The sequence below is a fragment of the Sinohyriopsis cumingii genome, chromosome 7 (genome assembly GCF_028554795.1).
Source record: "Sinohyriopsis cumingii isolate HCF-2022 chromosome 7, ASM2855479v2, whole genome shotgun sequence".
Taxonomy (NCBI): Eukaryota; Metazoa; Mollusca; class Bivalvia; order Unionida; family Unionidae; genus Sinohyriopsis; species Sinohyriopsis cumingii.
Window position 1 is genome coordinate 52,335,839 of NC_142967.1, and position 25,355 is coordinate 52,361,193.

At 34.2% G+C, this 25,355-nt stretch overlaps 1 protein-coding gene across 2 annotated transcripts in view; it reads left to right on the forward strand.

Annotated features, from left to right (window-relative positions):
- Positions 1 to 10,082, forward strand: part of LOC149795253 (adipose-secreted signaling protein-like) — a 29,243-nt gene extending 19,161 nt beyond the window's left edge. For both annotated transcript variants that reach the window (XM_089964977.1, XM_089964978.1), the window contains exon 4: positions 690 to 10,082. In XM_089964977.1, coding sequence (XP_089821103.1) covers positions 690 to 793 — 104 coding nt within the window. In that variant the 3' untranslated portion in view covers positions 794 to 10,082. The remainder of the gene's footprint in view (positions 1 to 689) is intronic.
- The last annotated feature ends 15,273 nt before the right edge of the window (positions 10,083 to 25,355 follow it).

Below are 25,355 nucleotides of genomic sequence, written 5' to 3' on the forward strand. Positions count from 1 at the left end.
TTATTCCATACAAATAGCAATTGACATTTGAATGTCAGTTTTGTTTAAAGAAACATTAAATGGATTTTTTGTTACAGTGAAGTGGGTCTTAAGTTGTATGGTGATGGACATGAAAGGCGCTCTGAGAAACACATTTTGCCTTCATGTTTCTGCTTATTAATAATGACCACAAATTTGAACATGTATATAATTTTCATATGTGTTAGATGGTTACAAAAATCATCTTCTATCAAAATATCAAATATTTTTTCAAATTGACTAAGTTCAGGGAGGCAGACATATGGCAAACTTTGAGCTTTTCATTGAACACAGACCTATATAGGAATAAAATTAGCCATTAATTTCACTGTTTCATTACATCATGTTTACGTATATTTTATTGTGAAGCTGAGAGTAATTCAGGGAAAGCAAATGAGACTATTTGCTTGGGATATAAATTATAGCTAGTTCCCACTGAAACAAAACCAGGCCAATATGTAAATTGCTAAAATGTATATCAGCTTTTTATTGGACAAGATTGCTTGATCTTAGAACAACAAAAATAACCTGCTTTATTGTGTATATGAAATTAGAATATAGTGTAAACATTGATTATTCAGACTTAAAAACTTAATAATGACATTTATAGATACCTGAAATTGACCTTTTTCACTATAATTTTCAAAAAGACATTTTTCTTCTCATTGCAGGGAAAGGGAAAGGTACACCGGCATTACGCAATGGAATCAAAAGGATTAAAGTTGATGAGGATGAAGATTCTGATACAGCAAGTGACTGGCAAGGGTTTGATTGATTGAAATTGACACATATTTATTATGCATACTGTAACATTGAACTTGACTGTAAGTTGCAACAGCATTATTAATCCAGGTTGTAATTGTACGCGATCCTAGTGATGCACCTCTTTGAGACCATTTTGGTTGATGCAAAAGTACCATATTTAACCTGCTTATAAGACAAGTCCAGCTGCAAACTGCACTGACCTTGAACTGCCATTGCTTTATATGCTTTCAGATCAGGGTTTGTGTAGTTTGTTAGGAGTAATCAGTAGATCAAACAACACAGACCCTGATCTGCAGTTGCATTATGCTACTGCATATCTGGATCTTTATTGTTTGCAGTTTGAGTTAACATATAAGCAAGTACAGATGGTAAGTTCTGGATTTTTTTATGTGTAACACTGTAATATTGCAACTTGAAATTGCAGCACTAATTTGCTATAGTTCACTGGGGAAGGTTTTTGTGGCTGTAACCTAGATACTGGGAAACATTTAACAGGTTGACAGTATTTGGAAATTTTAAAATTTGAAGTCCGAATCTAAGTAATAATTAAGAACTGTGACATTGTGCAACAAAATTTACCTTTCATTTACACTGTTTATCATAGTAATTAGGTCTGTGGTGCCTATTGTTTATGCCTGGCAAGGAAAATTAAACAATGTTACATAACAAAATATGGCCGATGGGACCTTTTCCAAATAAAACTGAGTCAAATGTAGGTAGTAAAAAAATTATTTATTACTGGAATAGCTAAAAAAAATATTCTTTTCATTTTTGCCCAAGCAAGTAGGTTTCCTGCTATTTTTAGAGGAATCAGTGGAAAAGTTAATACATTCTGAAACTTTGGAGAAGTTTTTGGTTGGCAAAATAGAAAAATAAAATTAGCTGTGCTACTTTTGCATGAAACCCTAAACAATCTAAACAGCACTAAAATTTAAGGTAATCTACCATCCTTCTAAATAGTAGGACTGTAATTTTATGAACACCATACTTTCAAAATTCGTAACAATTGTCAGTAGTACATAAAACTATTGGACACCAGGTGTGTTTACTAAAGCGCCTCTGCCCCCTCAACCCATAAAGTTGGTACATAAATCAAAAATGCTTTGCCCATTTTCTAAAACGAGGTGTTTGAATAAGTAGTCATCTGAAACTGCTTTGATACCCATATTATAGCCTGAGTTTCAATGGCCCATTATTCTTTAGCTCTACTGGTTACAGACCAAAAGAGTTTATGGGATGGTCTGTTGTCCATCATCTGTCATCTGTTCATCGTTTGTCTGTCCATTAGCAAAAGATTGTTTTCAGTACTTCTTGGATGATTGCCACAAATTCATCCCATTGGTCTAATTGGTTCTATATGAAATTGGTGGTGCTTGGACATCCAGTATGGCCACCACAACAGTCATCTTGAAAGTCTTATCACTATTCTGCTTCAGTAAATGGTCATATCAACATGGGATTTTCATTAAAAGACTTATTATGATGTATAGTTGATCCTAAATGAAAATGTCCATCAGATGTCCAATATTGCCAACATGGCAGCAATCTTGAAAATCTTTGTTATTGCTATTACTCCTGACTGGGTGGTTATGTCAACTTGGAATTTTCACTGAAAAACTTTCTGTGATTCAAGTCGGTCAAAATGAAAATGGTGCCAGTCTGACATTTAGTATGGCCGCTAGGGCAGCCATCTTGAAAATATTGGTATCAGTACTCTTCCTGAATGGAGGTGGTCATATCACAGACTTGTCAACCCTTATGATTTGATCCTTAAAATATCAATTTATCAAATAATAGCGTGGGTGTGTGATTTGGAATTATAACATAGCTTTAACAATTTTTCAGTCATATCACTACGATGTCTGCAGTGTGGTAGTTTATAGTGATGTCTAGCACTGGGACATCACAGTGCAGACATGGAGCATGATGTCCCACCCAGCCACATTATCCTGACACCAGGCCAACCAGTCCTAACACTAACCTTTTAATGCTGAGTGCAAAACGAGGCAGCTGTTAGTACCATTTATATAGGTCTTTGGCATGATTTGGGGAGGGGATCAAACCCACAACCTCCCGCAGTCGAGGCAGATGCTCTAACCACTAGGCCACTGGAGCATTAAGAATAATAGCAAAAATTATGGAAATATGATTGTCACGGTCAATTCCAGATACTGGTTTTTCGTGTTTGATTCAGATCCAGATTCATATTAGATTCAGTGAGGTTGGACAGGTAACCAGTCTAACTATGCAGGAGCACCTCAGTCACTTTAAACAGCAAATATATTCATTAGATTCAGTGAGGTTAGTAAGGTAACCAGTCTAACTATGCAGGAGTACCTCAGACACTTTAAACAGCAAATATATTCAGTAGATTCAGTGAGATTGGTCAGGTAACCAGACTAACTGTACAGGAGTACCTCAGACACTTTAAACAGCAAATATATTCATTAGATTCAGTGAGGTTAGTAAGGTAACCAGTCTAACTGTGCAGGAGTACCTCAGACACTTTAAACAGCAAATATATTCAGTAGATTCAGTGAGGTTGGTCAGGTAACCAGACTAACTGTACAGGAGTACCTCAGATACTTTGAACAGCAAATATATTCATTAGATTCAGTGAGGTTGGTCAGGTAACCAGTCTAACTATACAGGAGTACCTCATACACTTTAAACAGCAAATATATTCATTAGATTCAGTGAGGTTGGTCAGGTAACCAGTCTAACTGTGCAGGAGTACCTCGTACACTTTAAACAGCAAATATGATCAGTAGATTCAGTGAGGTTGGTCAGGTAACCAGACTAACTGTACAGGAGTACCTCATACACTTTAAATAGCAAATATATTTTCATGCAAAACATCTGCATAGTCAAGCTGTTGCTGATAAAAGTTTCTAAAAATGGCATCAAATAAATGATGCATGCTAAAGAAGGGACAATAAGTCTGTGAAATTGAAACAAATCAAAAGAAAATCAAAGATAGCAAGAAGCCATTGAGCTCAAAAGACTTTGGAACTACAGCTTGTGAAATTGTACTGGAAGTAATTAAAGTTTAAGTGTACTTACAAGCCTTTTAGCTGAACATATTGTTTATCATTGCTGCACCAGTCTCTGATCACATTTCTGAACTTTTTAAATGCACATTTTCCATGTTGACAATAGCAGTACATGATATTTGTTACACCTTCGTGAAAATTGGTCTAATTTAGGAAAAATATTGACTGCCTTACTGAGAAGGTCGTGTTATAGTTGGTTGGTTTTCTTTAAAAGACTTTTTATGATGTGTAGTTGGTCAAAAATGAAATTGGTGCCAATTTGGCATCCAGTATGGCCACCATGGCAGTCATCTTGGGAATCTTATTATCACTATTCCTTCTGAATGGATGTCATGTTAAAAGACTTCTTATGATGTCTGGTTGGTCCAAATTTAAAATGATAATGATCTGGGATCCAGTATGGCCACAGTGGAAGCCATCTTGAAACTCTTGTTATCACTACTCCAGAATGGATGGTTAAATGAACATGTTGTTTTCACTAACGACTTTTATTGTTATCCAGCTTGTTCTAAGAAAATATGGTGCCAATCACTGTGGCCTCCATGGTAGTCACCTTAAAAATCTTGTTATCATAACTGTACTTGGACAGAAAGTCATATTGATGTGGTCATTTCACCAGAAGATTTCTTCTGACATCCAGTTTGTCTGAAATGATTTGAGGCTGATCTGACATAGAGTATCATCACCATTGCAAGGATCTTGAAAATCTTGGTATTGATACTCTTCCTGGATAGAAAGCATTATCTTGAAAATATTTTCTCCAATGACTGCCTTGAAAATGTTGTTACTCCTTCCTTAAATGGATGATCATTATGACATGGGTTTTTACCATAAGACTTCTAATGATGTCTTCTTTTGTCCTAAATGAAAATGGTGCCAAACTGACATTTGATATCCGTAACCTCAGCAGCTAATTTGAAAGTCATGTTATTACTGAAGAATTTCAGTGATGGTTACAACACTTGACAAGGAAGAAATTGTCTTATCTTGAATTCCTGGAAATTCTTTCTTCCCACTAGAGCATCAGTCCCTCTGAAGGATCCTGTCATTTTATCTTTCTACTGGCCAAGAGCACCAGGGATGAACAGGCTTTAAATCTGTATTTCTCCAGGGGATTACAGTATGTTGTCTTAACTAAAGCATTTCAAGTAGTGAACTGCTGTGCAGAGCTGGTAATTTTACTTTCAGTACCTACTATATTAACTGTGCAGAGCTGGTAATTTTACTTTCAGTACCTACTATATTAAGAATCAGACTATACTTCCTTTCATTTGTAGTGGAAATCATATTTCAGAGTGTTTGCATTGCCATTGGTTTGACTAGGTACATGATTGCATGAAAAGGGGCCTCTCATTCATACCAGAAAAGGCAACTCAGTTGGAAATATATATCTCAACTAATTCTCTGCAAACACTTGTCTTGAATGGCAGTATAACAAAAGTAAAAGAATAGAACTGCAGTTTGTATTCTTTTTTTAAAAAAAGAAAACATAAATATTTTCATGTAAGTAACCTCTATTTGCACGCAAGGATGTAATGTATTATATATTAATTTTATTAGCAAGATATTCATGACAATAATTTTCACACTAATTATTCAGACAGAAAGAAAAGTAATTTTGTAATGTCCTAAAACTTAGGTTTTATACTTTTCTAATAATTTGGTATATTCAGTAGTTGATACTCGGATGTCCCTTTTAGTCAACCACCTTACCAAGAGCCGACTTAGCCCAACAAACCAAACTATCATTATGCATCAGAAATGCTCAAAAAGAAGTAGTTATATGAAAACAAGTACCCCACCCATCTAACCTTCTAATGCAGCATGTGAAAAAGAGGTGTCATGAGTAATTGCCATTAAAAGTAAAGTCCTTGTATTTGTTAATTAAATGTAGTATGTATGAGACCTGTCTTTTATAATCTCTAAACCATAATTGAATTTTGTTTTCTTTCTATGAAATAAATTACTTGAAAGTACCATATTTTATATTTTGGCAGTCATTAGAGACTATGTGACATCAGAAAGTTGGTTCGTTTTCATTGGCTACATGTATATGCAGTTAAAAATCATTGGTTACAGTACATGCCACACAGAATAAACTTTTTACTTGCTAGCCAGACATTCCTGATGCTGTAGATAAAATAGGTAATGATGATTTGAATTTTTGGCTCATATCACTTCCACTAATCATTTTATTATCTTTTTACTTTTACCATGTTGTAAAACATCACTAAGTAAAGTACTCATTGTTAATCGATGGCACAGTTGAATTAAATGCCAGCATAACTCAATGCTTAGCATGGTTACATATTTGATTTTATGAGATATTTCAAACACAGTTCTTAGCTGTAGTATATACAGTACTGCCTTGAACACAAACTGACCTCATACTTTCATATCATTTATATGTTTTACCTCTATAATATAGTGGAGCCAAGGACACATTGTTTGCTTTGCTGTATACAGTATAAATGACAATATGCAAATTATGCCCTGTCTTGCACATCTTCACAAAGTCTGTCATGTTGCAATCACACTATTCCGACTTGAAGAGGCCATTTGACCATTCAGGCAGAACATCAGGTCATTTAGCTCGAAATTAGGTCAGACTAACTGCATGTTTGTCTTTAATATCTGTGTAAACATTTATATGTTAGATCGTACAGAAGGAATGTAAATTGGCATCATTGTATACTTGTGAAGATATAACATCTGTATTCTATAGGGTAGAGAACAGTTATGTCTTAGGTAAAAGCTTGTTTTAATTATGCATTGTACATCACACCACCAGTGCTTTATTTTATTGGTTGTACACTTGATATTCAGTGTGTTTTTGTCCTTCATCTTTATATTCTTTCATGTATTTTTGTATTAATATATTTTTTGGAAATATAATGTAGAAATGCATTGAATCATAATTTTGTTTTCCATATATCAGATATTTATCTTTTTCTTTTTGAAGGTAGAAAAATGTAGCATCTAATAATTTAAAATATTTTAAAACAGTAAGCAGTGCAAGTATTTTTTGTTGAATCGATAATATTTTGAATCTGCCTTTTGTATCTCTAATATTGAAATGACAGATCAGTGAAAAAGAGAGTAAATGTTTTGACGTTTTTCTTTTTATGACAGATAAATGTTTTGAAAAAGAATAGCTTGTTTATTAAGTTCATACAGCCAGCAGATCTTATGATTTGGCCCTGTGTATTTTATGCAGAATACATAGCGTGTTTAGTGGCTATGAACAGTTGCTGTTTTAATTTCTTCTGAAAATGTCTCTTGACAGTTAATTTTTTACTGTATTGCAAGTGGTATCTGCAGTTTCAGATAACTAAATTAACAGTGAAAGATAGTTCATTTTATATGAGCATACAGCTGAACTAATTCATACCATATTTTCCCATTTTAACACAGTTTGCATTGAACTTACCCTCAGTATCAAAGGCCTTCTAATTTTAAAATTGATACCATGTTGTCAAATAACACTAAAGTACAAGTTAGTGCTCTAAAGTATCAAGGTAGTGCATCATAGTGAACAAGATCGTGTACATGGCAAAGTAGGTTGTACACCTGAAACATCCAGATAGACATTACCTGAGATATCACAGGTAGTTAGGATTATTGTAAAATAATATTTTCATATGAAAAATAACATATGTATTTGCATATAAGTCAAGTTCAACTGCAAATTACACAGACCCAGATTTGCAGTTGTGCAATGCACTGGCACATCTGGGTCTGTGCAGCTTGTTATGAGTAATCAATAGAACAAATAACATATACAGTACCCTGATCTGCATGCACATTATGCAATGGCAGATCAGGATCCTTGTTGTAGTTTGACTTTTTTTATAGGCGTGTATATATGGTAATGGTTGATGTCTGTTGGCTTGTCACTCTCAGGCAAAGGGTTGTAGAATTCAAACTCAAGTCCTACATTAATATAAATAAAAATAAGTGTGGACTTGCTGTGCACTGACATACTTTAGCAACTTGTTTTAGTTGCTTTTGAGATAATGCATATAAATTTAATGATAAAGTTGTTGATTATCACCATAATTACTGCTGTAATTGCTGTAGTTTATATTATTGTTATTATTATTGTCAGTGTAGTTTTTGTAGTAGTAGTAGTAACAGTTGTAGGAGTGGCTGTTGTTATTGTTGTTGTTGCTGCTATCTCAGACCCGGCATTATAAAATGCAGCATCTTTCTTTCATAAGGGCCCATTATTGAGATACGAGAGTCTTGTAGTAATTGCAACACATCTGTCTCGATCTGTCCATCTGTCTGTACACATTTCTTGCAACTGTCATAGCTCTGCAAACCTTAGACATGATTGGATGCCATTTGGATTGACTGAGTTCTTTTTTCATCAAAATTATATCTCCTTGACATCAGGTCCTATTAACCACTATATCTCAGGAACCATTGATCATATTCTGATGTAGTTTGGTGTGTGCAATGTTTCATAGACCAAGATGTGCCTTCCATATGTTTTATCTTACTAACTCCATAGGGCAGAAGAATTTATGTGATGACTTATTGTCCATTGTTCACTCATCTGGTTGTTATTATTATTACTCCTCATAAACTAAAGCGTTCTCCATTACGGATCACTTCCATCTCACCTCTGTCTGCGTGGGTTCATATCTCGGATTCGGCTAATGTGGGTATGTGAGAAAGCTTGCCAGTAGCTTCTCATGGTTCAGTAGTTCTTTCCGTGTTAAACCATACAACAAAAACAACTTATTATGATTACTCATAAACTACTTATAAGATTACTGTATAACTCTGTACATGCATTTGTTTTCCATGGTATTGTTTGTCTTAAATGAAAATGGTGATGCTTAGCCAGCCAGTATGGATGCCAAGGTGGCCATCGTGAAACTCTTGTTATTACAGCACCTCCTGAACAGAGGATTATGTCAACATAGCAGACTGCTTAAGATGTCTAGTTGCAACTAAATCATGGTGCCAATCTAATATCCAATATGGTCAGCATAGTACCAGTAGTTATTTTGAATATCTTGTTATCAATATTTCCAAAGATAAAGCCATATCAGCATGGGGTTTCACCAGCACACTTCTTATGATGTCTAGTTTACCTTAAATGAAAATGGTGCTGATCTGATTTACACTATGGATGTTATGGCGAAAACCCTGAGAAGAACCAATGACCCATGGGAAGCTACTGGCAAGCTTTCTGACATACCCACATTGTTTGAACCAAGACTTGAACTTTTGTGCATAGAGATGAGATATGAGTGATTTGCAGAGTGGCCATTCGACCACCTGGGGCACACTTTCCTATGCGATGTTGCTTATAATTGACATAGTTAAAAAACCATTCAGCATATTCTTACTGACATTTGCTTTATGTTGGTTGGTCTCTTTAGAAGAATGGTTGCCCAGTGATTGCTCAGACTTTGCTTTCACTTCATATCTTAACCAAGCTTTATTATATATGCCATCAAGATTTTAAATGTGGCTCTATCGTGATGGGACAATGAATGAGTTAAATTTCAAGCATTCCACAATAGCATTTAAAGAGTTATGGCCCCTGTTTGCCCATTCTCCTAACTTGGCTTTCCATAATCTAACTTAGCTTTCCATAACATAACTCTGCTTAAGAGTATTGCATATGAGTTCAATTAATATGTGCCTTTATAGTGATGAAACATTGAATGTGTGTAATTTTGAGGCATTTCACATCATCATTTAGAAAATTTATGTGTGTGTGTGTTAATATATTTATGTATGTAATTTATGTATGTTAATTCAGTATGCATGTATGAGCATATGTTTATGATGTTCATGCAAGTAATTTTATTGTTATCAATGTTTTGTATGTTTGTCTTCAAAGTGCATGTTATTATTTGAATTATATTGGTCTTAAAATAATGTTTTATTATGTAAGCTATGTATCAGTGCATGGTCTATATGCTTTCGGTGTGATATTTAAAAATAACTTTTGTAGCTTTATCTGTATCTGCTTTTAGCTGAGTGTTTTTTGGATTATGACCTCATCAAAGCTAATATTATTTGATGCAAGAAAAACATTTTATCATATTTCTCAGTGTCCTGATTGCCCGTCTAAAACCTTTGCTTTTCCAGCTGATTTCTTTTCCCTTCTGAGCAGATTGTAAAGAGCAGGGACATTTGTGATGCACACATTTATGATAGGTCTAGTTGTTCTGGTGGTGGTGATGGTAGTGATTTTAGTTTAATAAATATTATTCATCCTGATTTTAAATTTTGTTTCATTTCTTCTTATAATTTAATGAAAATTTATCATTTTTATCTCAACTGGTCATTAATTACAAATGCTTATACAATAGCCTGTTATATATTGTCCTTCATCTTCTATCCATTAGCAAACATGTTATTGTTCTTCCTCCTAAATTACTGTGTGCCGTTCGGAGATCTGGTAGAGCCACAAAATTAAGTGGCCATCTTGAAAATCTTGTTAACTTGCAGTTTTCGTTTACAGACTTCTTATGGTCTTCTGATGTCTGCTTAGTCCCAGATGAAAGTGTGTTGATCTGATATCTAATATGGCTTTATTAGTTATTCTTAAATCATACCTCCCATATGTCAACTAGTATCAGACCCTTAATTATTTTATCGCTAGAAAACCAGCCTACTGGCGGGGGACAAATAAGGTACTAAATATTTAATAGGTATCCATTGGCTGGTTAATGGATGAGGTTTTTTTCCATTATTGATTTAAAAAAAAATTTTATATTGTAGTTGACAACACATTATTTGTTTATATTTTGATATTCTGTATTTAATTTCCAATTGACACAATATCACACAAACTCTTAGTGCAAGGTTATGTTGTTAGGTACAGACCAGTAGGTCCCCCCCCCCCTTTAACAGCACTAGGATCAAAAAAGCTCAGTGGAACATCTGCTTTTCAGGCTGAAAAAAAATCACCTTGCAACAGATTAACTATTCTCATTTTATGTCAGATCTTTGCCATATCTTTACTGTATGTACTCATCTCACTGGACCTAACATAGAAATATTAAATGTATTACCCTTTTTGTCACATTGAATCTAACATTTATCATGTTTCTGGTGCTTAATCTCTAATTTACAACTCTAACAGTCAAGGTATTGGTTTGGATTGGTTGTCTCCACTAGTCCATTGTTTGAAACTAAGTTACATGCCCGACTTTTAACACTAAAATGGTATTTTGGATTCTTTTATATTAGTTTTTTTACTGTCTGAAGAGCCCAGACTGTCAGAATAAATGATCTTTGTGAATATATTTTGTCGATGAAATTTTATTTTCTGTTCATATTTGTTTGATACCTACTGTTTTGATTAGCTTTCATCATGAATTAGTGCATGCAAAGTAGCAAGCAAATATATCTTATATGCGTTGATGTCAGTCTACATTAGTGATTTCGTCATGCATTGGTTGTTTTGTTGGAATGTATTTCTTCATTTTCTTATCTTGGAAAAGAGAACTATTAGACTTTTTGTCAACCGTCTCAACCGCACTTATACTGGAACAAAGGTCAGTCCATATTTTTGCCTCTACTGACTTCCTCCTAATTGAAATAACAAGCTGGCTGTTTTGAGAGCAGTTTCTTAACTTCCAGGAGTATGGAAATTCAGTTGGTGGCAACCTGGTTATTCTTGGAGATTCGAGCTTCAGTTTAACTGCCCTGGAAACCCATGCACATTAAATCTCCTAGATTTTATTCACATTTTCAACCTTAAACAGTCATTTTGCCACCCCACCCATAAACATGATCTCATTTTAGACTGGATTGTTCGCAGACCTGATGATGATATTTTATAGTTTTCATTGGCATCCCATGAATTTGCATCAGATCGCCTCTGTGTCTTAATGGCATTTCAATGTATCAGTCCCTTACCCTCCATTTCTGTTTCTACCTAGAGAAACCTCTGTATGATAAATATAACCCAACTAATGCATGCCATCCAAGCAAACCTAACAACTTCATTACCTCCTACTGCAGTACAACTTGATTAGTGCTTGTGTTCATTGCTCGACAAACATGCCCCAGCAACCAGTTGCAGTATTAATTAAAAAGTGTTCGCAATGGTTTAGTAATGTTAGGGATCAGTTTTGCATTGCTGAAAGAGTATGCCGTAAGACAGAGAGGATTGGGCTTTCCACCATCCTCACTAATCATAAACAGAATTGAGAATGTCCCAAACATACTCCATAGAGCAAATTCAGCCAACTACAGCACTAAGATCACTGAAAGTTCCTGTTGCAGAGAGCTCTTTCAGATTATGAACAAGCTAATGTCAAGGAATAAATGTACACCACTAAAACCACTTTTGCAAATTTCTTTGGTGACAAAGTACAATCCTTTAGGGACAAACTTGACAATATAATGTCAATTGACTCATCATTGCCATACGTATGTGATACAGTACTGAATATCAGCAGTGTCTGTTTCTGTGGATTTGGTACATACAGTTATGATGATGAGTACACCAAAGTCATGTGAACTCAGTCTGATTCCAACATCACTGCTGTTGAGTGCTTAGATTCAATACTGACCAATGTTGTCAATACCTCTCTCTCATCTGGGGAATTCTGACCATTTCTCAAAACTGCCATTGTAAAGCCTCTTTTGAAGAAATTGAGACTTGACCATGCCAGTTTAATAGACTATCAACCTGTTCATCTGAATTCAAATAGCCTTTTTAGCAAAGTAAAGTCTTCATATCACCCTTATCAATATACTGAAACTGCCCTTCTGAGAGTAGTTAACAACCTTCTCCCTACTTTAGATAGTGGAAACAGTTCAGTCCTCACCATCCTTGACTTGTTTGTGTCATTGGACACAATAGACCATGATATATTGCTTCACCATCTCCAGCATGTATTCAGCCTTACTACATAGTAAATAGGATTCAAATTTGTACGTAAATTGAAAATATTCCAGCCCAATTTAAAACACTACAAACCTGTTTCTAGCCTCACATTCATGTCAAAAACCTTAGAAAAAGTTGCTCTATCCCAACTTGTATCTCATCTGAATTCACATAGTCTTTTTTGCAATATACAATCTGCATATCACCTTAGCCACAGCTTTGAAATTGTTCATCTGAGAGTAGTTAATGACCTTGTCTCTGCTTTTTAAAGTGGCAAGATTACAGTCCTCACCTTCCTTGACTTGTCTACAGCATTTGACACAGTAGACAATGATATATTACTGCACCATCTCCAGTATGTATTTGGTATTCACAATGTAGTCTTATTATAGCTCAAGTACTGCTTGGTCAACAGGACACAGATTGTGTCTGTAAATGGAAAACATTCCAGCCTATTTGATCTATATTTTGGTGATCAACATGGCTCTGTTTTCAGCCCCATTCTCTTCATTCTATACTCTCAGCCACTTCCAAGTGTCATAGAGTGACATGCATTGTCTCACCAATACACTGATGATGTTCAAATAGACAAATCTAGCTGCCAAACTGAAGTTGAGGCTACCATCCAAGGCATAGAGAGTTGCATTTCTAGTATGAAGTCATGATATGACATGTAACAAGCTGTAGATGAATGATGATAAAAGTGAAGCCATCCTGTTCGCCATGCAAAGGCTTTCTATTTCACATCCTTTACCTCAAACAATAAGTATTAGCAATACCAACATTAAATTCGCATAGTATGAAACCTAGGATTCACTTTCGATAGTACTCTCTCATTATTCCTACATGTCATAAACATATGCAAGGCTGCAAATAAGAAGCTGAAACTCGTCAGCTATAAACTGTCACACTGGAGACATCTTAGCGATATGACTGAAAAATTGTTATAGCTACATTAAAAATCCAAATCACACACTCATCTGCTCTGTTAACAATTTTCTTTTAGTTGATGCCACTAAAACACTTATGTGTTCCTTAATTCTTTAAAAACTGGACTATGATAATTTACTTGTATCTGGTTCACCTCAGTATCTACTATAAAAAGTTAAGAAGTTCAAAACACATATGCTCAAAATAGCCTTATTTTTATGAAGAACTGAGCACACCTCCCCCTGCTCTGTAACCTCCATTTGCTACCTGTTTTATCCAGAATCAAACACAAAATCTGTTCACTATGCTACATTTCATTGACAGGCTCCAGCCCAGTATACCTATTTGACCTCACCCATGTGTACACCCCACCATGAAACTTACACTCCTCTTCATACACTTGTATTCTCATTGTTCCCACTGTTAAAATAAAGTCATATCGACATTCTTTTGTGTGTAACAGGGCCCACAAGGAGACTGTGATCTCACTCATGGGTGCTTTTAAAAGTCACCTATTTTGACAAGAACAGACTTAATGTTTACTTTGGAAATCCTTAATTATTGTCAGCATGCTTTTTTTTAATGGTAATTGCATGGTGTTTGTTCTTGTAATCTTCTTCTTATATTTGTTTTTATGTATTATCTAATATTGTAGTGCACTTAGAGCTTCTAAAGATTAGGCCCAGTACTAAATTATTATGTGTGTGTGATTTGGATTTTAACGTAGATTTAAAAAAAACTTCAGTCATATCGCTACAATGTCTGCAGTGTGACAGTTTATAGTGATGTCTACTAGCAGTGGGGCATAATGCCGCAGACATGTAGCATGATGTCCTACCCAGTCACATCATCCTGACACCAGGCCGACCAGTCCTAACACTAACCTCTTAATGCTAAGCGCCAAGCGAGGCAGCTGCTAGTACCATTTTTTGTATGTCTTTGGTGTAACTCAGCTGGGGACCGAACACACGAGCTCCCACATCCAAGGTGAATGCTCTAACCACTAGGCCACTGGAGTGGTACCAAATTATTATTATTATTATTATTATTAAATTAAATGATACTGCTTTTTTGTACAATTGAAAAATGATGAATTTCTTTTACCTCCTTTGTATGGCGACACCAGCATGCAGATCAAACAGTAAATGTTTGGTATTTGTCAGCCATGAGAACTTGTATTGCATGAAAACCTCCTCACTGTCAGTACCAGATTCTGAACCTTTTTTTATTGTTACAAGACTGGACTTTTAATTGAAAAATCTTTTATATTGTATTGTTGTGATATCCCTCTTTGCATTTTTCTCACATGTTCCACTCATGTTATGGGGAATTTTTCCTGGTTTGAAATGAAGGTGTACTCTGTTAAAATAAGTTTTGGCTTTTCCTCTTTACTTGTGTCATTTTTGACAATATAGTTTGACTGTAATTTTGTATTAGAGTTTAAATTTTTTACTGAGCTACCTGGTTTGTATTCTTTGAATCATATTCTTCAGTGTTGATGTTATTTCTTTGCACCAGTGGTAGCAAGGTTTTGCTGACCAATCATCCTACAACATGTTCAGTTGGTCATGTTTCTTTGGCCAAAGTTAACAGTTATATAAAATTATGTTAAGACATTGTTGAACATTTTTTCATTTGCCTCAAAAAGCCCTTGATGGATTTTCTTCATACTTGCACTGAATCATTATGAAGCTTACTAGACAGTTCATTCAGTTAGACAGTTCATTCAGTGACCTGTATCTTTGCCCCTTTCACCTTTGGGTCAAGGTGACAGTAATGGAAAATTTACATAAAGATTTCGCTAATTATCTTTTATAAATCCCGTGATGGCTTTGTGTCAAACATGAATTGATTCATGATGAAGGTAAGACAATTCATTCAGCAACATGTCAGCTTGTCCATTTGACCTTGTGATAAGAAATTTGCTTTCATGGTTTGATTCGAGTTTAGATCTGCTTATTTCAGGTCAAGGTCAAAGTCATAGAAAAAATTGTAATAAGATGTTGGTTTCAGTTTTTTGTTTGCCAGATTTGCTAAACCCCAGGTTATTTTTTTTTCATACATTGGATAAATTCTTGTGACATTAAAACAGTTATACATGTTTGTAAACCTGTTAAAATCCTGAAGTGTGCATATGATAGATAGGATGATTGGTTTCAAAGATGCCCAATGAAAGGAGACATTGGTGACCTTGAGGATGAAAATGATATATCTGTGAATTTATATGAAATTGAATAGAGATCAGATAAAAAAAGCTGCATGAGGGAGGGAGAGTCATATGGTTATGCAGATTGTATATTGAAGAAGTTGTCACTAAGAGGACATTCTGATTTCTAGATTATTTTTGGTTTATAGGACAATCATTAGAATAACTTACAGAAAATGTAAATGATCACAAATTCACTTCTATGACCCTGAATCAGATATGGGATGAAGTCGAATTGTTGCAAAAGATATGAGTAGAGATCATTTGATATTCCAGGGCATGTGATGCTGCAGTGCTGTTAAATATCTGAGAACAGTATCACTATTACAATAGATTGGAATTCCTCAGATTCTCTTCAGCTTTCAAGCTAGGGGTTGCAAAATGGGATTTAATTCGGTTGTGTGCTTGGAGTGACATCCAGGCAGATTTAATGTAAGCAACTAACAGCAGCAACATTCGCCATAAGAAAGAGCAAGAAATCCTAACCACAAGATGGACAGATGGACCCAGATATTAAGAATTTGTTGTCTCCAGGAATTGACAAACAAGAGAAAGCAGACAGACGCCTCCAACAGTGTTAACAAAGGATCAAAATAAATAATAATGGAGGGAATAATGCAATGTAATTAATCAAATGGGATAAATATATAAACAAATATCTTGAAATAATATTAGCAGGTCTAATTAAGTATCATTTATAATAATGAAAGTTGCAACATTAAAAATTTTACTTTTTTTCCTTAATAAAATGTTTTGTACTTATATTAATAATGTTGATTTTTGTCACATCTTCAATGTAATACTGGCGTGTCATAAATTGAAATTTATTTAACCTTTTGACTTCTAGCAATAATTTTGAAAATGAATTTGTTTAGAATCATAAGGAGATCTGACAAAAGACAAAATATTTTGAAACTGCTACACCTGGAAAAGAGTATAAAATGATTTGCATTGAATATAAAATTTATACTTGTATCGTATCTCACAATGTTTGATATTTTGCACAATCTAATAACACGTTTTGCTCGTAAAAGTAAAAGAGCTACTAATTCCCATATGATTTTCATTAAAATGTATGTGCAGTTCTCCTGCTTTCTTAAAATGTGGAAGAATATTTTTGTGCTGTTTTGAATGGGTGTATTAATACTTTTAGTCTGTTGCATGTTGTATTTTGACATGATTGACTTTTACACCCTCTGCCTGTGTATGTTTGTTTCTCACGCTCAGCTTATGTGTTTATGTGAGAAAGCTTGCAAATATCTTCCATTGGTTGGTGGTTCTTTCCAGGGTTTTCCCTTGTTCTTCCTCCACCAGTTATACTGGCCTCCATGTAGTATAGAATGTGATGAAAAATGGTGTTAAACTCACAAAAGAGCAACAATTTACCCTCCAGACCACAGTGTTTTGAGACGATTGTTTCACCATACTTTGACACCCTCTAGACTTATCAATAAACAGTATTACTTTGCTAAAATAGTAAGTAAATGTACATGCGATTGGTTTAATGCATTAAAATTGATTATTATGGAGATCATTTAAAATGCAACAATTATTTTAAAACAAATGAATAGTGATGTAGATTTTGCAGAGAAATACAAATAATAGTTGTACCTCATATATACTAGGATCCTGAAAGTCCCACTGCAACACAAATATCAATCATTCGTGGAAACAAATTAAATGGAACAAAACGAATAATAAAGACACTGACTTAAAACCATGCCTAACTCAACAATCTACTCGTACATTGCACAAGCATGCACAACAAATTTACATAAAATTTATTTATATTTTATGGATGCCTAGTGGTGGTCATGTTGGCATTCATGCTGAGGCAAAATACAACAGTGGATACAGATATCTGGACAATAATAGATGTCTTTTCAGAATAACCTTGGGATGAGAAAACGATAGAAAAGGGAGATGACATAAAACATGACCATTTCAGTGAAATGTTTTATATATATAAAAAGGAAAGGATGAAAAAAGGAAAAGAATTGTACAACTGAAAGGTTACAGAAATACTGAAGAAAGAAAATATATACTTTTCACCATACTCTGATAAGAAAGCAACTGGAAAAAAAAAGATTTAATAGAATATGGAAATATTTTACCCAAAGTGAAACTAGAAAATGGATAGATGTATTGTATAACATCATCAACGAATATCATAATAAATATTAGAAATCAAATGATTTGACTTAATTGTAACAAGCAACAAGCAAGGAAGACAATAGATCTAAAATACGGATACACTTAGTTGCTTATTAGACATCCAATACATATGCAATGCCAAGGTGTAAAATCGTTTAGGATGCTAGGATCTCCAAATATAAATTCAGTTTTGAAAACAGCTGTCCTAGAGGCTTTTTAATTGCTGAAGATATACATGGAAATAATTTTTGGGGTATACATCACGAGTGTTTAATTATTTATGAAAAACAAAACAGATGTTTAAAGGTAAAATATATTCCAAATATGAAGCAAGTGTGTTTGTAAAATCGATAGAAAATGATTCATTGAACAGTTAAGGCTGCAGAAAATACAGTGTCTCTAAAAAATAAATGGATCATAAAATTGGCTACTCTAAAATTAGAAGAACCCTCTCTGAATAAATTCAGACAGAGCACAGTAGTGAATTAACTTCGTGCAGTCAAACTTGTATCATACTAAAGGAAATATTCTGATCAGAGGAAACGAGAGCAAAAGAATTGCTTGCGTGGAAGAACTATGATTAATGGATCAATGTCTAATCGCAACAAAAGCAATTTTGTACTAATTTTAATTTGAACATATAATACTAACATAAATAGATTCTAAACTTGACGTTTTAAAAATACCTATGTATGAAAAAGAAAATTACAACCACAAAAAATTCATTACATATAGAAAATCATGAAAATACAAATCTAGTATCTATTGGCTTTAGGATTTGTTTGAAAGAGCTTTAAATAAGTATTGATTTTATGGGAAGACTATTGTGATTTATATTTTTTTTTTTTGATAATGTCGAACCACACCTTAAACAAATAGGACCAGATTTTGGTTTTGCAAGAGTCTAACTCGATCGGCGGAATAAAATCAGAAAGGAAACAGTTGATTTAAAGAATTTGTATTTAGAACTAGCTTCAACAGAAATGTAATGGATATGATAATTGATTGAATTTGGGAAGGAAATAAGTAAATATACAAGCAGTAGGACACACACACATACATACATTCAAGCAACAAATGTTTTGTTATTGCTGTAAAATTAATGAGTCATTTATGGAAAACACTATGAACATTTACTGGACAACATTTTAGATTTTAATGGTTAAAATTCTCAGAGAAAAGTGATTTTGAAAAGAAACAGATGTACTTCAGTCATTGATGCTTAGTTTTTCTCCATAATTACTTTTTCAGAGACATTTTGATGAAGTTATAGAAGCCTATTCAAAACACTCTATATGTTTCCCTGCCTTTGATACAAAGCTTTAAAGACCTCGGACAGCAATCGTCTTGCTCTACTGAGAATGGATCACTATCTTTAATATGGTAGTTTGAAAATAAGTAAAGTAGACACACAAGTATGATTGGCTCTGGAATTAGCGGAGGAAGTAGAATGGCATTAATTAGATATTGTAAAACAAATCACTTGATGGTGATGATGCCACCTTGGAAGGTAAAATGAAAGTTCATTTGATTGGGCCATGTGCCAATTAATGCCAGTTAGAAACCATAAGCAGGCAACCAAGGAGAAAATCAAATTCATAGCAGATGGTCCAATGATTTCAAATAAGGGGCACAGCTTTTGTAGTATCGTAAAATAAACATCATATGTATCAATACGTTTACACCACTATTTCATGACTGATCTTTATCACCTGCAATCGTAACTCTACAACAATGTGATACATCACCATTACAATAGCTATCAATACAGGAATTGAACCCCATTATAACTTAAATGATTGAACGTGCTGAAGAACATGAAAGTACACACTTAATCCGATATAGTAATTTGAAGTTGCATGTTCAGCTAGGTTTTAAGCCAGATTAGATACAAAGAGACGAGTTATTCGATTATGGATCAAGTCTTACATAAAATTGAATATAACTTTAACGCAAAATGTAAGCGTTGACTTTAACAAGGGTTTCTTCAAACTCATTAAAATTATGTGTGAGGTCAACAGATGAACAATTCCCGGAAGAGAAAGAATGTTACAAATATGTACTGACGAAAACATATATTATAAAGTAAAGAAAGAGTTTGTTAGTAGAAAGGAGAGGCAGCGAACATTTTTTACCTGACAAATATAATAGCATTCAGGTTCTTGACACAATTGATTACAGATAAAATATTCATTGTTCCACAAATGAAAAAGAATGTAATAGTACTTGCCAAAGATGAAGTATGTGGTGTTCCTATATAAGAGCTAAGAGTCACTGAAGTCAGATACATGCTTCTAGAACTAAAGAAGATGAAAAGAAAATATGCAGGGCTATACACCAACTGTAATCAAGCAGAATCTACAATTAGAGATGAACAAAGACTGTCTATTTAACCAAACTCTCTATTACCAAATGCATACTACGTGGAGTAATGATGCATTAAGTTGTTACGATGACAATATATACTTAGTTGATAAAATAAATGCTCTTCCATATGGCGATGTTCGATACTTGTCTACCTTGCTATCATCAATTTTGTATTCCAACCGCATTAAAAGTTGCCTTGTTGGGATATTTTTATTTTTCCTTTGGTTTTTGTTTTTGGCTTTTCAACCAAATGTTCTCTTCTTACCACGTGTTTTCTTCATACAGTTTCCGTGGGCTTCTTATTTTTGGAGAAAAAATGACATAAATATGCTTCTGTACTATCACCCACACAAACTGGACAGAAATATGTTTCGGTACTATCACCCACATACATATGACAGAAATGTCTATGTACTATCGTGGCAGACACAGAGGATCTCAAATAGGTAATGATTGAATATTGAATTTATGAAACTAGTTGAGTAATGTCCAGCTTTAGCGACCCGTACCTGGACATTATTCAATGAGTTCCATACATTTAATATTGAATCTTTACCCATTTGAGATTCTTTTTAATCAAAAAATGTCCACAATTTCATTGGAAATTATTTAGATAGAAAGAAGAAAGAATAATTTCTCTTATTCTGATAGTCGTTGCACCTTCCATTTGTTGTGCGTAAAAAATAGTCCCAACCAAAGTAGAACTAGTACTGACGTTTAAAAGTAGATGATACTTTTCTTATAAAGCGTAAATTTACGAAGTCATTTTCAACACAGAATGTCAAATGTGTGTGATGTCGTATTGTTGGATGCACTACCCGTATAGCTGACGATCCATGTTTACACAACCTTAACGTGTCACTTTCGCAACTAAACATTACACTGATATTGTGATATTTGAGTGAAAGAAGTTTTACTGGATGCAGAAATTTTACTGGAATGTATTTGTGACCTAATATTTGCAGTGTTTGATTTGGAACAGTAGACTAGAAAATGCAAGCGAATTTAATTTTTACTCGAAATTTGACAAACTTCTGTCAATTTGGAGACCGGTTTGTGTCTACATTCTTCTATGAACAGATCTGAGTTTATTTACTTTTGTAAGTTATTTCTTTAATCATGCTTGTATATAGCGCGGATTCTATGCTTCAGATATACTGCGCCCCTCAACCCTCACCCCACACAAGCAATACCAATAGTTTACCTTGTTGTGATTGTTTTTGTCTTGTAGTTTTAGCCATTTTTATGTTATGATATGTTATACATGACATAACAATCCCCTGTGGGTAAATTAGCCATATTAAAGCAGACGAGACCATTTTCCCCCCGATTCCGTTTCGTGAGTCAATTCAAAAAATGGAGGCCAAAAATGTTCATTGAAAACAAATAATTCCAGAAGGCGGGGTTAAAAAAGTTTCGCACAATCTCAGCCAATAAATACAGAGAATACTGCGCAATAATTTCTTCGGCTCTTCTTGGACCAATCAGAATCACATAAAGTGATATTTTAACGCGTGGTAATATCAAAAATATGAAACTGCACACACTGTAGAAGAACTCTACCTACTATGTGATAAATATGCTTCTGAACTATATCCCATACATATATGACAGAAAAATGTTTCTGTACTATATCCCATACATATATGACAGAAAAATGTTTCTGTACTATATCCCATACATATATGACAGAAAAATGTTTCTGTACTATATCCCATACATATATGACAGAAAAATGTTTCTGTACTATCATCCTCATACAAATGGCATAAATGTTTCTGTATTATCACCCACAAATATGGCAGTGAAATGTTTCTGTATTGGCATACACACAGATATTTACATTGTTTTCTACAAGACCCATTAGACTAGTTTGTCACCAACATCTATCACAATTACATTTTCGTACCTAAACGTTATTTACATTAGAAGTGGTAATCTCTCGCACAGTAATCATTATGTTTTCTATCACTGGACTAAAATTCTTTTCCATTATAGTTTATCCGTCTTTCTTGTGCCGTAGCAAGATTCAGTTCAGAGGTAGCCACCCAAATCTGTACCCAGTTTTTAAAAAGAGGGGAAATGTTATATTCTTTCTTGTAGTATTTGCTGACACCTCTGTAATGTGCAGACTCTTTAACCAAATCACTGTAACTGTTAGTGATCTTCATAACTCGAAAGTTGTATCATTTTATGTTGGTGGTGTAGTTAAAGGCGGTTTAGGATATCATGGTTTTGTACTTGGTACTTGACTTTCAACGTAAAGGTTCGAGTAAGACAGCTAAATCTTAGGCATATTTTGCTTATATTTGAGATTTATATTTGCTTTTCTGTTGTTCTGTTGCCTGCTTAAATTTTACGAATTTTTACGTTTTACATTTTCAGATTGAAATCTTTCATTTATAAATTCATTAATGTTCGTTTGTTTTACGCTGTTTATTGCGTGTGATTTTATGCCCTTAACTATATTGGAAGCAGTGCATTTGCTATTATTTATTCTACTGTAAATGAGCTCATTGAAATTGGCATAATAAACTCTATGACTTTCCAGGTTTCATAGAGGCCCCGAGTAGCCGAGTGGTCTAAAGCGCTATCCGTTACGGATCACTGCCATCTCACCTCTGTCTGCGTGGGTTCGAGTCTCGGATTCGGCTAATGTGGGTATGTGAGAAAGCTTGCCAGTAGCTTCTCGTGGGTCGGTGGTTCTTTCCGGGGTTTTCCCGGGTTCTTCCTCCACCATTAAAACTGGCCGCCATGTATGTGCTGAAAAATGACGTTAAACCCTACAACAACAACAACAACCAGGTTCCATACTTGTTTTGGATCTGTTGAGATATTAAATATCTACTTCAAAAGCATGTTTCAAATAACTTAAGATCAAACAATAGCTACTTTACCTGGTTTTCTTCAACATAATATAAAAACAGCCAATATCTTATGATACATCAATACAAACCTTGGACAACAATGCTACCACCTATTAAGTAATTCCTTTATTTTAGCTGCATGCACTTACATTATCTTGTACTTCTCTTACAAATTTATATTGCTTTTTTACCGGTATGCTTTGGCTTTTTAAAATTATTGTTAATCCTTTCCCAGTTGCTTACTAAATTTGAACTCTAAGTAGATATTTCTTTTTTGAAGTTACCTTGTTTGGCGATTTATATGTAACAAATCGTAAGCGTTTCGTAAGATTTGCTTTTACCACCTTCCATTTGGTTGCATTGTCAGAGGAAATTAACATGAATATAAGACTAGAGTATTTTCTTCAAAACCATTTGTCAACTAACATTTTTCTTGACTGAACGCATTTACTATTATGTCGAAAATTTCAGCAATAGAATTTGGATAGTATAATATTTGTTGAAAACATACCTGCTCATATTATGAAATAGAAACATTCATACCTTCATTCAACCAAGACAGACATTGTAACCTTGTAAGAGAGAGAGAGAGAGAGAGAGAGAGCTGTTGGTTTAACGCTGTTTTTTCAGCTCAATATATGCTACGCATTGCAGGCAGTATAATTGATGGAGGAAGAACACGGGAGATAATCTCGCTAAGAACTACAGACACACGAGTAGCTCTTGGCAAGCGCTAAGCCAATCGATTGATAGAGAGAATTAGGAGGTTATGTGGAATTAGTCGAGTCAAAATTAGAACATATGCCATAAGTTCAGTCGTATGATAGACATATATAGGGCATACAAAAACAAATTAGCAAATATATATCTGCATCAAAGAAAGCTATATTGCAAGAACTAATGCACATTAGAGAAATGCAAAAGAGCACAGTTAGTTATACATTTAACAGATCTTGAAAAACCATAAGAGACATCATTCAAAACAAATTCAAAATGTAAGGAAACGTTGCCATCCGGTGAAAGGTTGAAATGCATGATCAGAAGGAAAGTTTTTATAATTATCATTCGTATTACATCTATAGACATGATTGTTGCAGCCTTTTCTCCATCTTTATCACATTTAGTACAAGGTTTAAGACGTGGTGGCGAGGGAACAAAAGATGACGGTAGTAGTGGTGTTTAAACGGTACTTCAGTCAAGCGAGATATGTAAATTATCGCCAACTATTTGTTCAAGCTACCGACAGCGCATTAATATCCATATATAGTCTCGTTGGTGTTGCAATGTGCTGGCTTTCGATAACAGCTGGACAGATTGTCTTTCTTCTTCTCTGATTATGTAATTTTTCTTATTCTATTATTAGTTGAGTTCCTTGTTTGAATATTAAAGATAACTGTGGACTCTAATAATTCACCTCGGTTATAACAAAACACAGATATGAAGAAATGATATCGGGGATATGTGGGACTTCCTTAGATGTTGTTTACAGGATTTAAGTCTATCACATGATAATATAATTTCTCAGAGTCGTGATGTTAAAACTACTAAGATACGATGCGCCAAACGGCCTAGCAATCTCACACAACAACGTCATCCAGTTAAAGAACAGCTTTTTAATAAGAAAAATCTCTTATTTCTGATCTTTAAGGACAACATTTTTGTTAGACTGCAAGAAGCATGTGGTATATATTAATATTTTTCTCATTTGCTGTATTATATCATGTATTTGTTCTATGCGACTAAGTTTATATTTGTATCTAAAGGCAGCATTCCATACCCTTGATTCCGGAAAACCTATATACATGCTAAAAGTAACAGAAATGAAGAAAAACATATTGTTGGAATGAGGTCAACTAAACTGATCAGTTGTCCAAGAAGGAAAGCGATTGGGGAAAAAAAACTATACCGTTCACATATTAGCCGATAGTAGAGCGCGATATTTCGAGTTTCCGATTCATTATTCTTAGCCTAAAAATGTATACTTTGATCATCCTTTTAAAAACGTTATTCTTTTTTAATCCATAAAATATTCAACAATATGCCAAAGAGATGAGCCTGATGAAGATGTCTTGCCACCTACTGCTATTGTATGACATTGAAATATTTACTTCAGTGGTAGAATGAAA